This window comes from Diorhabda sublineata, chromosome 6 (genome assembly GCF_026230105.1).
Source record: "Diorhabda sublineata isolate icDioSubl1.1 chromosome 6, icDioSubl1.1, whole genome shotgun sequence".
Taxonomy (NCBI): Eukaryota; Metazoa; Arthropoda; class Insecta; order Coleoptera; family Chrysomelidae; genus Diorhabda; species Diorhabda sublineata.
This window is the reverse complement of record NC_079479.1, coordinates 9064846-9080163: the sequence shown is the minus strand read 5'-3', so window position 1 is coordinate 9080163 and position 15318 is coordinate 9064846. Positions and strand designations below refer to the sequence as shown.

The window sequence follows — 15318 nt, the reverse complement described above, 5'->3', positions numbered from 1 at the left end:
ATTAGTAGATATATGTCACCTATATACTACACATTTATAGAAATAAATAATTACAATGAGAGGTATTCCTTACACCAATAATGATGAAAACTTACTGTCCTTACCATGCACTAATTACAAAACCAGACAAAATTATACAAAAATCTTAAAATATTAAAATATTTTTTCAAATAATAAATTTTTAAAATTTAATTAGGTTAATATTTATCAAGGTTAATGTGAAGAATTTTTTTTTATTATACAAATTATTCAACCCCTAATTATTTGAGTAAACAAAAATAGCCAGTGCTGGCATTTATAAATTATTTCGATTTAAATGAAATGTAAAAAATTAATGATTTAATCAAATTTCTCTTTAACAGAAATCAACATAAAAACAGAATTAGAAATTATAATTAAGTTACATTGTAGGGTCCTTTAAAAATCTAGTTTTCCAATCTTTTAAATTCTCAGTTGGTTTTATAATTTAGTTAACAATTCTAAATATGGAAAACACCACAGCAGCTGAAGAAGTTATAGCCTCAAACAATTTTTTGACTATTCCTAAATATACTTTTCTGTGTTATCCACCATTTAGTGGCGTCAAAATTTCTTCTCCAAACAGCACAATTCTAAATGGTTTTGATTTAATCATATCTTTATTATAGAAGGTATCAGAACTGATCATCTTCATCATAGTGATTTTGTTCTTCCATTTTTACTTTCTTCTTCTTCTTCGTCATCTTTCAATGTAAATTTTATTTCTAACTGAACTTTTAAAAATTTTTCTATGAATAAATAATATGAATACACCCGAAACATCGGAACTAGTATAAAACACTCATATTAGAAGGTCATTCCAGCATTCATCCAATTTGGAACTGTTGCTGGAATGAAAAGCCTATACTATATTAGATGATAAACTTCGTTTTATATGTGGGGACAGTTTGTTTATGTCATTTTGGCGGAAGGTATGTTGTCATTAGTATTATATATTGCTGTATGTGGTGATTTTTAAATTAAGTCTAAATTTATTATTATTTTCATCATCGTCATCATCATCATCTTCTTCCGATCTAAAATTCGTGTATTATTACCTTACCAGTTTTCAGACAAAACCATGTTTTTGATTTTGTTATAGAGATTTACTGTTTAAGCTAATATTTGTTAGTTCTCTCAATGTTTTCATCTATGTACTGCCACACGGAAACAAAAAAAGTATCTGCATGGAAAGAGGATAATTGGTGGGAACCCTGTATAACGAAGGTGAGTTTATACTGAACATTGCAATTTATTTTTAAATATAAGTAAATAATCCTAAATTTGTGGGGTAGGTTTATGTTTTTGTTTTTGGAAAGTATAAAAATTCAAATTCCATTTTCATCTTTAAACTTTTTCAATAATATCAATTATTTTAGTTGTAACTTTTTTATGCATAATGTTATCAATTATTTTTAGTTGTAACTTTTTTATGCATAATGTTATTATATACAGAGTGGGTCATAAAAACCAGTCTACTCCTATATTTAAAAGTGTTAGATATTTTTCGAAATGCTTCAGCCCCTTTTTTGTGATACCATCATCTGTCAAAATCCCTTCCAGTTCTCCAACCTTTTATGTACATCGATTTAAAGACATTTATAAAGTATTTAGTAAATTTAATTAACGAAATAATAAAAATATTCGATGATAAACATTTTTGTAGCAACCGTAGAGTATTTGACATAATTTGTTAATAAACTCGTTGACAAAATTAAAGCACCACTTTAATTAATATAAATATCCACAATATAAACACGAATTAAAATCAAGTTACATTGAAAAAATAATTAACACCTACGAATTAGTCGAATATGACCTTAAACATAACATTAATTTGCCTTATTTTTTCCATAAAAGTTTGTTTTCTCCCAGCGACCTCTATGAGTTGGTTACGATTATAATCAGGAGGACTCTGACTTCGAATCCTCTTTTTGAGATAGTCCCATAGATGTTCTATAAGATTCATATCCGGACTATTAAGTGGCCACTCTAATAAAAGGATAGATAGGAAAGTAAATCATTTTAGAGCCATCACCAAAAGGCTCGATATTATAGCTGGTAAACTTTTCTCCTTGCCTTCGCTAAACAAGCCTCATGTGGAGCTTTAAGGCTAACTTTAGTTTCATAGGAGAACACAACCCACATTCATTGATGGTCCAATTTCGTTTTGCAACATTTAATCTCTGAACTTTATGTTCTCTACTTTTTTGGCTGCTTAATCCTGCCTTATGTAAAGTCTTCTAACCGTTCGAGACGATATATCGATATTTCGAACATCTGATAATTCATTTTTTGAAAAATTGATGTTGACTCTCCTGTTTCTGAGAGCATGTTGAACGTTTTGCTTTTGTCTTGGTCTTCGATGTCTTCCTAACCAACCAGTAATATATCGTATTGAATATCCTTCATTATTATTGTGGGATTGTGGAAATCAAACACCAAAGTGTTTTTAATGTTGATTCCAAGATTTTGTGTTGGGTATCTCGCTATATTTTTTTATTTTTACAATAGATGATGCATCCTTATATCCAATTTATAATTTTAAATTATTTATTTCTGTATAAGATGAAAATATTCTATCCGAATTTTTATGTTTTCTGAAAATGTATTCTAACGAATTGTAAATACTATGATCACAGAGTATGCCTAAACGTATTCGTTTTAGTAGAAAAGCTTTTATCTTGTGATATACATGTGTAATAAAAAAATTAAATAACTAATATTTTATTATTAATTATTATTATTAACCTCGCTTCATAAGTATTTTCGCTTTTGCATAAAATACTATCTAACATTGTAAGCATATACGATTATTATTTTTCGGATAAACAATAAACAATTAAATATGTGTAGTTATGACGAAATTTCGATGACATGCAATTGAAGGTACACTAGCATGCAAATTTTGGGTATACTAGGAAATAATAGTTTTTTTTAGATAGTATAACATATTTTGAAAATTTTTGAAGTGTGTTTGTTTCATTATTTAGAAAATCTACACCCTTAACTTTAACCCTACCTAATAGTATTGTGTTTATTTTGTAAATAACATTTTTCTACGATATTATTGATAGAAGAAGAACACATAAAAAATTAAATATGGTTAAATAAGTGATTTTTCAGTGTTACATCGGCTGATACCCAAAAAATTATCAACTGAAATTGAAGGAAATTAAAAACTACCCCCAAAAATAATTATACCTTAAAAAGATACGAGGTAAAGGTCAAAACAAAAAATGTAGACACTGAAATTGAATCTCTTTTGACGTATAAGGAGACTGGACAGAAATCAACGCCTGAAGGGAGTCAAAGCGAACAACCCCAACTAGGGCCCTACTTGATCTTCCACCTTTGATCCTAAAGATACCAAAAGGACAACATATAGGCTGAATATCTTCATAAACATTTACCAACTGGTCACGTAAAACTCTAGACGCAGACTACAAGAGTACGTTCAATCATTTACATGCACATAATGAATGGTTTGACCGATGCTTTTGGGAGGACACCTCAAAAACACGCTATAGTCGTCCAAGCATGAAGTATTCGCCGTGATGGAATGTGTTAATCGACGCCATAGAAAGTAATATCCAGCAGAACACCATAATAAAAGTCATACGGTGTGTTCTAGACTTGCCCAAGAACTGGTGAGTGGTGACTGCAAGGTTCAGCTCGTTGGAGTGTTGTTGTTACATCTCTCAGTAGTCTGCTTGTAAAACAGATGTTTGGAAATATTTGGACCTTGTGTATCTCTTACCAATCAACTCTTTCAATTAAATAGGCGTGAAGTTCGACTCTGGTGACTTGTCTTTTAATCGGACAGTCATCTAAGACACCCTCACCATACTATAGGCATCAAGGGTGATCCTGAATGCCGTACGTGGAGGAGAAAGAAACCTGCGGAGTGCACAACACTCAAACTTGAGAAAGTTCTAAAGGTTACATAATGACATTTAAAGTTTTAAGCCAAGATAAGCTTTTGAAAAGACGTGCGCTTCGTTTCCCATACGAATGCGGCTTCATAGAGATCGAACACTTATCATATAACCCCGATCTAGCCTCGTGCGATTATTTTTGTTCACAAAACTGAAGGGCGAATTAAGGGGTAGAAGATAAGCAACGACGATGAAATTAAACAGTGAAAAGTGTGTGGAAATGTAGGGAGAAAATATTGAAAAATAATCACAGTTTTTTTTTAATCTATGTAAATAATAATAATGAAGAAGGCAAACATAAGTTTGTTTCTGACGTTTTTCTTGAAAATTTCAGTATACAAATAGTTGAAAATTATTTATTTGTGTTAATTTTCACCTTATTGCTATGCCGAGTTGGTTTCGACGAGTTTTAGTACTTTTATAATACTGAATACACAGTTTACACCAACACTGATAATTACACTGACGCGCGTTTCGATAGTGTAAGTATCATTGTTGGTGTAGTAGTTGTATAAACAGGGTGTTAACCAACGGTTCCAGAAATACCAATTTATATTTATAATGTATTAGATTCTGATAAAATTAAGTATATATACAATTTATAATAATGTCTAAATAAATTTGTATATAATAATAATATATAACCTAACCAAATATGGAATGCCATTTTGTTTTTTACGCGTAATTTGAACTTTTTGAAGTAATTATCAACAATCTTAGATTTGCACTTAATTTTACAATAATTCTTGGTTACGTAGATCTGATTTGAGTAATAAAATAAAGATCCCGTAATATGGAATACTCTTATCAACTTCAACTTGATTTTTAATAAACTTCGGTATATCATAGAAAAGAACACAAATTATTTCTCCATATAACAGACTTTGATTGCAATCGTTAAATACTAGAAGTTCCATGTTTCCCTATGAGTATAATTCCAAAAATTTTTATTCTTGTACTTTCGATTTATTTTCTTTCTCTTGCTTTTACTTATAACATTATTCTTGGGAAGACGAAGACGTGTTGACTGCTTCAACAGATGTTTTTCTTCCTCTATTAGATCTCCTTACTGCGAGAAAGTTTGGAAGTTTATTGTACAGTTTGAATATTTGTATCTTCTCTGGGTATTGAAGACTCTGAAGGCTATTTAGTGCACGTTTAAGACGATAAACATGGCAGAGGACGACAGCTGCAGATTCTAAGAGCAAGCTATAGAGACAGTAGAATATTTTGCGAAGGTCCTGCTTCCCAATAATCTAAATCTGAGCATGGAAATTTCAGTTGAAGACATACAACTATCAGTTGTTTTTAAATTGACTATAAAGCATCCTACAAGTTGGAGATTTGCATCTTTTTATTCAATCTCTTTACAGCAATTTCACTTATTTGTTCTTTTAAATTAGCTCAACAACATTACGAGGGTTGCTACTTAAGTTTTGAGCTATGGCAACACTCCATTCTTATACATTCAATATTGCATGAAGATTTGGTTGTCGAAAAAGATTTGTTCGAGTTTGATACCGCATAATTTGACAATCGCTCAAAAAAAACTAGTGAAAACTAGCTGAAAAAATCGTGATACGTGTATAAGATCGTGAAAAGCGCCGAATCAGGGATCTATGCATATGATTCGTAAAGTAAACAATAATTGATTGTATGAGTCTTTCAAGACGAACCAAATCCAACAAAAGTTGCTCGTGCACGAAGCACTTCGAAGCAAATGGTCAACAGTGAATTCTGGATGGTACACCAGCAGATTAATCATTCTCCACCAAGCCAATGCGAGCTTTTACACATCACTTCAAGCAAAAACGTTTTTGAACAGTCAAAACATGGAATTGATTGGACATCTGCCATTTAGAAACCAATGGTTTTTTCTTATTTTCGCAGATCAAAAATAAATTGGTAGGTCAACGTTTTTGAGGTTATCAGCGATTGAGACCGTGTAATCATTGTTGTCAACAAGAAATTTCCCTCAAACAGTTTTTCTTTCTTGTATAGTGCCTGCGGTTTCTTTTGGGGGCCTTTTTAGGCAAGGCGCTAATTGGGAGACACGTATAGCACGTGTGAGGCATCTTGACACGAATGCTACACGTGTTACGTAGTGGGGGTTTGGATTTGATTGACAGTCGCGACATTTGACAATCGAACAAAAAATTTATATCACCTAATAAATCTATTCTATCGGAGAAGAAAAAAACGGTGGACAATTCAGTTTCGTCTTTATATGTTCTCGATTTTTTGTATCTTGAAGCTCTCTGTATTCTTTCTTCTGTCATTTTGTGAACTCGTCAATGTATTCAATTTTGTAGATTACAAAATTACGTGTTGTGCGTTACCTCAAACGTGCTATACGTGTCCCAATTTGCCTCTGGTCTTAAACTTGTACACCGAAAGGGTATAGAAATAAAGAGGCAATCACTAATTAGGTCTTAGTATTCCATATTAGGGAAACTATTCCATATCTGGTGGCTTAGTTGTATAGTTTTATAAACGTATATCACTAAACAAAATATGTCTAAATATGAATTTGCCCTTTTTTTAGGTGACCCCGTACTCTCTTCTTCCCGATACAATTTGTGGAGAATGCGCGGAGAGCGTAGACGCTTTCTACATGTTCATAAAGAACTGTATACAAAACATTATAATTTTAGAAGCACAATATGATATACAGGAATCCTGTTTAAAATCTAAACAGAAAAGAGATAAAAGCTGCTTCGTCGATTTCAGCCATAAAAAGATCAATAGAGGAAGTCAGACGGACGACAGTTTGGACGTTTTATTTGGAAAGAATTTCGATATCGACGAATTTAGAAACAGTTTTCCTCACACGACTAATTATCTGAGCAATCCGAGCAGTTTGATGTCCCAAAATGAGATTCGTTTGGTTGATTATGATATTGATTCCGAATCTAGTCTTGATGAACACTTTGACGGTAAAGGAGAAATTATTCTATGTGATAAATTGCAGTCGTTTAATAAAATTTGCAAATTAGTCGATTCTTATACTAATAGGCGAGTATTTCCGACGAAAACCAACTATTTCGATGATACCGAAACAAATTTGATCAGCGAAATATCCCAAAGAAAAAATCTTAAAAGGAAAAATGAATTTATTGAAACGTACAAACCAAAAATTTACAAACTCGATACTTCTAATAGAAGAAAAAATAAGATACCAAAGAAATTAGATACCCAAGATATTAGAGAAGAAAATTTTAATCGCGAAAATCTCGTACAAGATCAGATCAAGGAGTTGACTAACGGAGAACGGGAAATCCAACAAAATACAGTAAATATAAAAATATTTTTAAATGTATTTAAAAAAATACTGGTCTACAACAATAAAAGTGACGGGAAAAGTCGAATCTCTTCTTTTTCTAGTGATTTTGTAATATTCTTGTATATTTAAGCTCACCGCCGTATTACAGAAACGGTGTGGACCGGTCAAATTAGTGAATAAACGATCCTTTTGATAAATTATATAGTATAAGAATATCCCTTATGGTTTTGATCACATTTTGTTGTCCCTAATTAAATATATATACTACATACCAATAACTCCCTTAGGACTTATCGAAGAGAAATATGGATTTATAACTCCCATTTGATAATATTTGTATATTCCATAAATTGCACACAATAATATGGGGCCGTTACCAAATTTCTTCCTCAAAATTTACTCTTCAAGACCATCCGATATGGGATTCGTATTTTTAATCATTATTTACCGTAGCTGATGCTGCATTTCCTCCTTCTGACAATGTTCCAACTGAAATTTCTGCTAATTCATTTTTTCAACCATATACTATCTGCTAAATAAGCTACTGTAGAGCTACTCCATCCACCGAGTGTCTGCCTTACCTGCACCTGCTAACACTGTAGCAGAAGTTTGGCGTAGATAATGTCCAAATATTCCATGTGTTACGACAATTTCTCATCGGGCCGCAGTTGTGTTTAATTGCTCACTAAACATACTGCAAAGACTTTACCACTTTTGGTTTTAACCAATTTCTGCTTTTCTGTGGTTTGTATCTTGGAAACAGAACGGTTCTGTTTCGACGGGTATGTAACTCTCCTTTTTCTCAATTCGCCTTTCATCAATCATGTCTTTCTACGAAAATGTGCACTAGAATGTATGCATAATGAACACTACATCATACATTTTGTCTGTATTTATTCCACTTATCTCACTTCCCCATGTTCCTATTTTGGAATAGTTTCCCTTCATCATGTAAATGGAACCATTGTGAATGTTTTATCCTGGAGGATGACCTAACAATTAGGAGCCAAGCTTCATCTGATCTGGTTCACTTTTTCTTTCTAGACTTAATAAAAAATGATTTTGTTTGATCCGATTCCCATTTCGAGTACATGTAAATTGAAATTGTGCAACATTATCTAAAGGATTGTTTATTTATGTAATCTATATATACGATATTGATTTGATTTCCTTTTAGAACGAAAAGCTGCTGTCTTCTTTACCCCAAAGTTGTTTATTGTGCGATACTCATTTTTCCGATTCTTCAGCATTGGCATCACATGTATTCGAATTCCATGGTATCGATATGTCAGAAGTTGTATCTTCGGGATCGGGCGAATCGTTACCGGAAAAAGGAAAGAAGAAGTTACCGAAACTCGTGAAAATATCTGATCTCAAAAAGACTGATTCAATAGGTAAGTGTGAAAATGCCGCAAAAAAATAAAATTCGAATTAATACTCAAAATCAGAAGAATCTCCTCTTCGATATTCTTGATCTTTAGTATAGCTGCATACCCAAACTCCTCTGCTCTCTAGAGTCCTTCTGATTGTAGCTCAATACCAGTTTTTACCTCCAGATTTTAAGAATTTAAGACGTCTCCCGTTTACTAGCATAGCTGTAGTTTTAATTGCCTCAGTAGTGCCGAGCAACGCTAGTCGATAGACTTAATCAAGAGTTTTGGCCGTTTCAAGGCAATCCAACAAACATCTTCTATTATTATAGGTTAACTACAGCTTCGATTATGCTAGAATTATCTTAGCTTCGATTAATTAGGTTTACTTAAGCTTTTATTAGGTTAGACTTATTTTAGTTTCGATTGATTTATTTTAGCATCGATTATGTTAGGTTTACTTTAACTCTGATTAGGTTAGGATTATTCTAATTTCGATTGGTTTACTTTAGTTTTCGTTTAGGTTAGGTTTACTTTAGCTTCCATTAAGTTAGGTTTACTTTAGCTTCCATTAAGTTAGGTTTACTTTAGTTTCGATTAGGTTAGGTTTCCTTTAGTTTCGATTACTTTAGCACTACTAATTGACCGACCACTAGGGAAACAGATGTTTTTCTATGAAATTTCGTGTGATCCATAAATTCAATTTGAAAAAATGAACAAATTCAAATGTTTATATGATTGGAAGTTCTAATGTCCGACATCTAAGACCTCATAATGACTCATTTTGATAACTGTATTAAAATATTTTTTTACATTCTATTTTAGAACATAACCAATCTTCCGAACATCAGCAAAGCTCGAAATTGTCCTGCCCTAATTGTTCGGGAGTTTTTACCAGTAAACAAGATCTCATGATGCATTTAAGACTGAAACACGCACAAATAGCTGGATTCGTTTGCGGTATATGCCTCCATCAATGCTCCTCGTATATGAATTTGAAAACGCATCTTGAAAATTGCTCGAATCCTCAACCAAACACTAAATATATATGTCAGATATGTCGATACGGCGATGACAATTTCAAATGGTTGGAAAATCATGTCTTAGTACACGATTTTATAATAGAAACTTGTAAAAAGCAAATGAGAATGTTCGATCCGGAAGATTTTATAGTTATTAATGAAGCATTCGCGGACACTCCGTATAAAGGTTTGAGTTGCGTAGATTGTGGTCAAAACGAATTCTTCTCTTTCAAGGAATTCAGCGCGCACAGAAGAAACGAACATTCGAATTTCCATTGCGATCTCTGCAATAAATTTTACGGACGAAATTCTCATTTATGGAAACACGTTAATAGACTGCACAAAGGTCATCCGAGTATTACATGCCAATTGTGTTACAAGACGTCCGCTTCCAAATACCATCTTTCGCAACACTTTAACAAGATCCATCTTACTAAAAGTAGCAAAAAATCTATGAATCAATCAGAAAAACAAACAAAATTTCCATTCGATTATTCCCCGTTAAAACCAAAATTTATCAAAGACGAATTCGATTATCGCAGCGATAATTCGAATATAAATTTCGATGAAGTTGCCATCAAAGAAGAATCGGACGAGGATTCGAATAATATAAAGGACGAGCCACCTAGCGCGCCGAAGGAAATAGATTCGTCTCACGATATGTACACGAATATCATTACAAATTATACGCCGCCATTGAACGACGGCGATTTCAAATGTCCCAAATGTTCTAAAGGTTTCCACAAAAAAATGTTGCTAAAAAAACACAAAAAAAATTGCAGACCTAGGATGCAGAAAGATCTACTGACTAGATGCAAAACTTGTGCTAGGATATTCAAAGATCGTCAAAGCCTCGCTAAACATTTAGTCAACTACCATTCCGAATACACATGCGAAATATGTACCGAAAAAGTCGAAAGCAAATGCGAAATAGTGTCGCACATAAGGTTCAGACATCCGGGTTGTCCGTTGTTCTGTAGAATATGTAAAAACGTATTGAGAAGCAAGAGCGACCTCCAAGAGCACACGAGAAACCATTTCGATTCACATGTTTGTCAATTTTGCGGCGATTCCTTACCGAGTAAAATCAAATTGAAGATGCACATACTCAGTTTACACCGTAAAATTCTTAGTTTATCTTGCGGCATATGTTTGAAGTTATTCGAAAATCAACATATCCTAAGAGATCACGTTAAGCTGATCCACAAAAATCAATTGACGCCGCTGACTTCGTGTCCGGTTTGTGGAAAAAATTACGGTTCCAAATGGAAAACCTACGATCATATCAATAAATCTCACGGCAGGATATTCAGGGCGTGTAAAACGTGCTTGGAGATATTTGATAATGATGCTCAATTACAGGCGCATTGTGACGTTACCGCTCATGGGGGACCGGTCGGTAATTCTAATACGGCGGCTCTAAGGAACAGTATTATGGCTCATATTAAGTCTGCTATCGATGAAGTAGTTGAACAAAATGATGAAATCAACGACGATTCCGATAGTGATGACGAGGGTAAGAATTTTTTCAAATTGTTAAATGTAAATGGATAATTCCCATGAGTTCTTGAAACTCCTGTCCTATCAGTTTTTAGAATAAACCTAACCGACTCACTATGTCTCAATTAGAACATTGTCTAAACTTTTTATGAAGAAGTTTTAAAAAAATCTATTTGGAACTATTTATTGTCTGTTGTATATACAAAAAACTTTAAAAATTTCTCTAAATTTAGAATCATAAGTCATTCAATACTTGTCTCATGTTAATTAAATACTAGTCCCATGAAAAAATATCATTTGCTCACAGCATTACCAACAGTCGATAAGCAGGTATATTTTTTGGGGACATTGGTAATACTGGCATTAGTTTTTGACAGTTGGTAGTACGGTTACTTGTTCGGAATGGCGAATTGATATAAAGTAATTGTTGCAAAAAGATTTCATTGTAATTTGATGAAGGTTACATTTTATTCAATCAATTTTAACAAAATTGCAACGAATTAATAAATTTAATGTTGTTGTAGGTGAATCTGATGGCGCTTACAAAAAACAACAAATTGAGGAAACCAAATTTTATTTACCTCAAAACGATAAAATATCCTTATTGGAAAAGCGATTATTGGGTAAAACAATAACCGACGACGAAACCAATATTAAACCGAAACAAACTATAACTAACAGCAATAAGAAAATTAAAATATCAAATAACGAAACAAAATCCAAAACAACAAACAAAAAAGAAGATGAATCGGATGGTACCAATCCGCAAACCAACTCGTCGAAACGAACAGTGTACGTCAATAGTAACGATCCATCTTATTGTGAGATCTGCTACAAAACCTGGCCGGCGAAAAAGCACCTTTGGCAACATTACATACGTTGTCATAAAAGCGTAGCTGCCACAGTTTGTGGAATATGTTTGAAAACCAACGATAATTATAAAGCTCTACAACATCATCTGAGAGACAATCATCCAAAACTATTGCACGGTCAAGGTTTCGGTTCAAATTTTATATGCAGGATATGCGGAAGGTATCATAACGCCAGCTCCAAGTTGAGGTTGCATATGGTGATCCACGAAAATTTCGATTGGAAGCTTTTAGATGAAGATAAATCTGACAATGACATTAATCCTAAATCGACAACAAACGGCTTCAAATTTACAAAAGGATCCGAAAGAGAAGAATACGATGATAATATCAACTACGAAAGTTTAATAGAACAAGTAGAATGTTCTTCACAATCGGAAAATGAAGAATCAGAAAACGATCAACCCGATCAACTTAAACAAGAGGTTTCTTCCTCAACTGAAGATCAAGAAGAGGCAAGCGAAGATTCAGTTTTATCATCCAATTCAATACAGGATGAAATTGATAAAAAAATACCGATTTCAACGGAACAAGAGACTTCACAACGTCAAGATTGCCATTCTAGTGAAGATTCAAGCACCACTTTTTCTGATGACAGTAAAAGTGATTCCTCGGATGATTGTTCTCAAGCGTCTCAATCAATGTCATCGCAAAGTAAATTTAATCCTAGATCTAATTCTAATACTGCTGATTCGTCGATAAGCAGTAATATTTTTGAAAGAAAACCGGAAGAACTCGATTCGGCTATCAAATCTATTAGCTACGAATGCATACAACCAGAGGACCTCAACGTAGTCGACGATTATTGCGATTTGCAAAATAATTGTTTGAACGAGAACGAAATCGAATCCGCGGTTGGTAGTATCCTTTAAACTTTTGTATATATTTGAAGTTTCCTATGTTGTATCTTTCATTATATAATTTTAAACGTTTTAAGTACGAGGGTTGTCTTTTTAGTTTCGCATACATGACCCCCAATAAAATTTTTATCACCCTTCAGAGAGATTTACACATTGTTATTATAAAACATTTCCGTAGGACGTAGATGTCATCCTCTATGTTCCTCGTGTCAGTATAATACTGTATGTATGTTGATTTAAAGAACTGTAAAAAGACAGCCCTGGTGTAATAAGGAATTTATAGGACGAAATTTAATAAAAAAAAGTTCTAAAACACCTAGAAACATCTGCATTACCACATTTGTCAGATCTATTGATATGCTACATTCAGAGAAAATAAACTAATTAATAAATGAAACGTCTTCAAATAACTTATAGTAGTATAGTTATCAAAAATTTTATATAAATGACATTTTTATTAAATACCTCCATACAAATCAAAATCGGATTGATAGTAGAGATATATATATATATATATATATATATATATATATATATATATATATATATATATATATATATATATATGTTTAACTGCATACCGTAAATTTAGTTTACAGTTTCTCCACCATGTAATGAACCAGACGCTGATCCCCAAACTTTCCTGGTAGTTAAAAAAGTCATTGTCAAATTATATCTTAGTATCATTAATCGTAAATAACCAGCGTAAGAAAAACACTGTAACAAATGACTTGGGGTAATGAAAACATTTTGTGCTACCGTTGTTACAGAGGGCGAATGTGCAGCTTCACCAATGCACGAAACCTCAACTTTGTGTATCGAAATAGGGGCAAAAACGAACTCGGGTAACCAGACTACCCGGCTGTTATCAAATGATTTACAAATGCGGTTTCTCATTACTTCTGTAGGTATTATCACAAAGGATAAAAATATCTAATTTCGTCCTTGTTAATTCCATTAAACTATGTATTTGTGATGTGATTCCATTGTTTTGTAAAAGTGTATCCTTTGCATGAAATGGGCTAAGTCTTATAGTCCATGTTCACCATCTCCTGTTTCTAATATAAAATGGTATTGAATTTTTTTACTAGTCGTACGGTTCTCTCTTATTTTTGCAGTATAAAGTGCTTCAAATTTTTTTATCGATTTTATTAATACAAAAAACACGATAGAAATGAAACAGCTTATCAAGAACAGAATTGGAACTTTATAAATAAGCGGATTATAATTAAAAGGATAATAAGACCAGAGTCACATGTTATTTTAACTCAGTTATATCTGGTATTTTATTTTTTAATGAAAATAATATGATTGGAAGCAATCGAATACGTTTTCTTAACAAAAACACTGGTGTCCTTTTAATATTCACAATGCCAAATCTTTCAGTCGCTTTAGATTTGTGGGTTGAAACTTCGAAGGTAAAAAACTTTAAAACGATGCTACTGATGTCTGATGGTAAAATTAAATATTAACTACTTGACATATCGTCGTATGTCTTCCATCGAGTTGAGTCCACGATATTTCGCGGATGGTTACTATAAACTCTTCCTTTGAGGTAGCCACATGGAAAAAGTTTATGGGAGTCAAGTCGGATTACCTAGGTGGATGCGGGATGGTCTCAAAATTTGTGTTAATAGTCCTGCGTAAGGTAAGGTAAGGTAAGCATTCCGTGAAAAATTCTTGGCTCGGATCAATTAATAGAAAAGCAGATATTGGAACCTAATTTTTTCACTCACTTTAATTCCAGAAAACGCAACGGTTAATAATCATATCCTCCAAGTTCTTGATTTATGTTTCAAGTTGAAAATTTATCAAATTTATCATTTGCCATCATCAATATACAAGAACCAAACCTATTTTATGTTGAAACTAGAAGCTAAATTAGACAATGGAGAAATAAAAATATTTGCTTATATGAGTTACCCTCCCAGTTTTAATATTTTATAGTTTGCTTTGTTATAATTATATATCGCCATTAATTTTTTTATATATTTAGTAATATAAAACATATTACTCTACCATAAAAGTATTAACACATTTTGGAATGAAAGTGGCAAAGTCCAAAATATATATTGTCCGATTCGTTTACCAACCCTGTATATTTGAGGGTACTAAACGTTCAGGGATGTTTTAAACACTTTAGAACATGATGTAGGAATTAGACCTACAAAATAACAACAATAATTACCATATTTTTGTATTTGTGTCTTTTTTGTTTTATTTAAAAGACTGATTTCTTCGGTACTATAAATATTTGAACGTATTTTTCTATTTATTTCAATTGAAATTTTAGTATAAGTAATATCAATTCAACTCAAATCATTCCTTTCTCATACTCATTATGGTTAGTAAATAAATGTAAATAAAGTAAAATAATAAACTATTTTGCAAAATATTTAGTTTTATTTATTACAAAAATCATGGAATTCAAGCAAACCCAACTTTATTGATGTTTATC

The 15318-nt window shown here is 32.5% G+C and overlaps 1 protein-coding gene across 1 annotated transcript; it reads left to right on the top strand.

Annotated features, from left to right (window-relative positions):
• Window positions 1-1109: 1109 nt before the first annotated feature.
• LOC130444814 (zinc finger protein 521-like) lies at window positions 1110-15247 on the top strand. Its single transcript, XM_056780076.1, has 5 exons — window positions 1110-1245; window positions 6502-7248; window positions 8417-8633; window positions 9435-11147; window positions 11656-15247. Exons 1-5 carry the CDS (start codon window positions 1159-1161, stop codon window positions 12870-12872), a joined length of 3981 nt encoding a protein of 1326 aa, XP_056636054.1. The 5' UTR covers window positions 1110-1158; the 3' UTR covers window positions 12873-15247.
• Window positions 15248-15318: the final 71 nt, after the last annotated feature.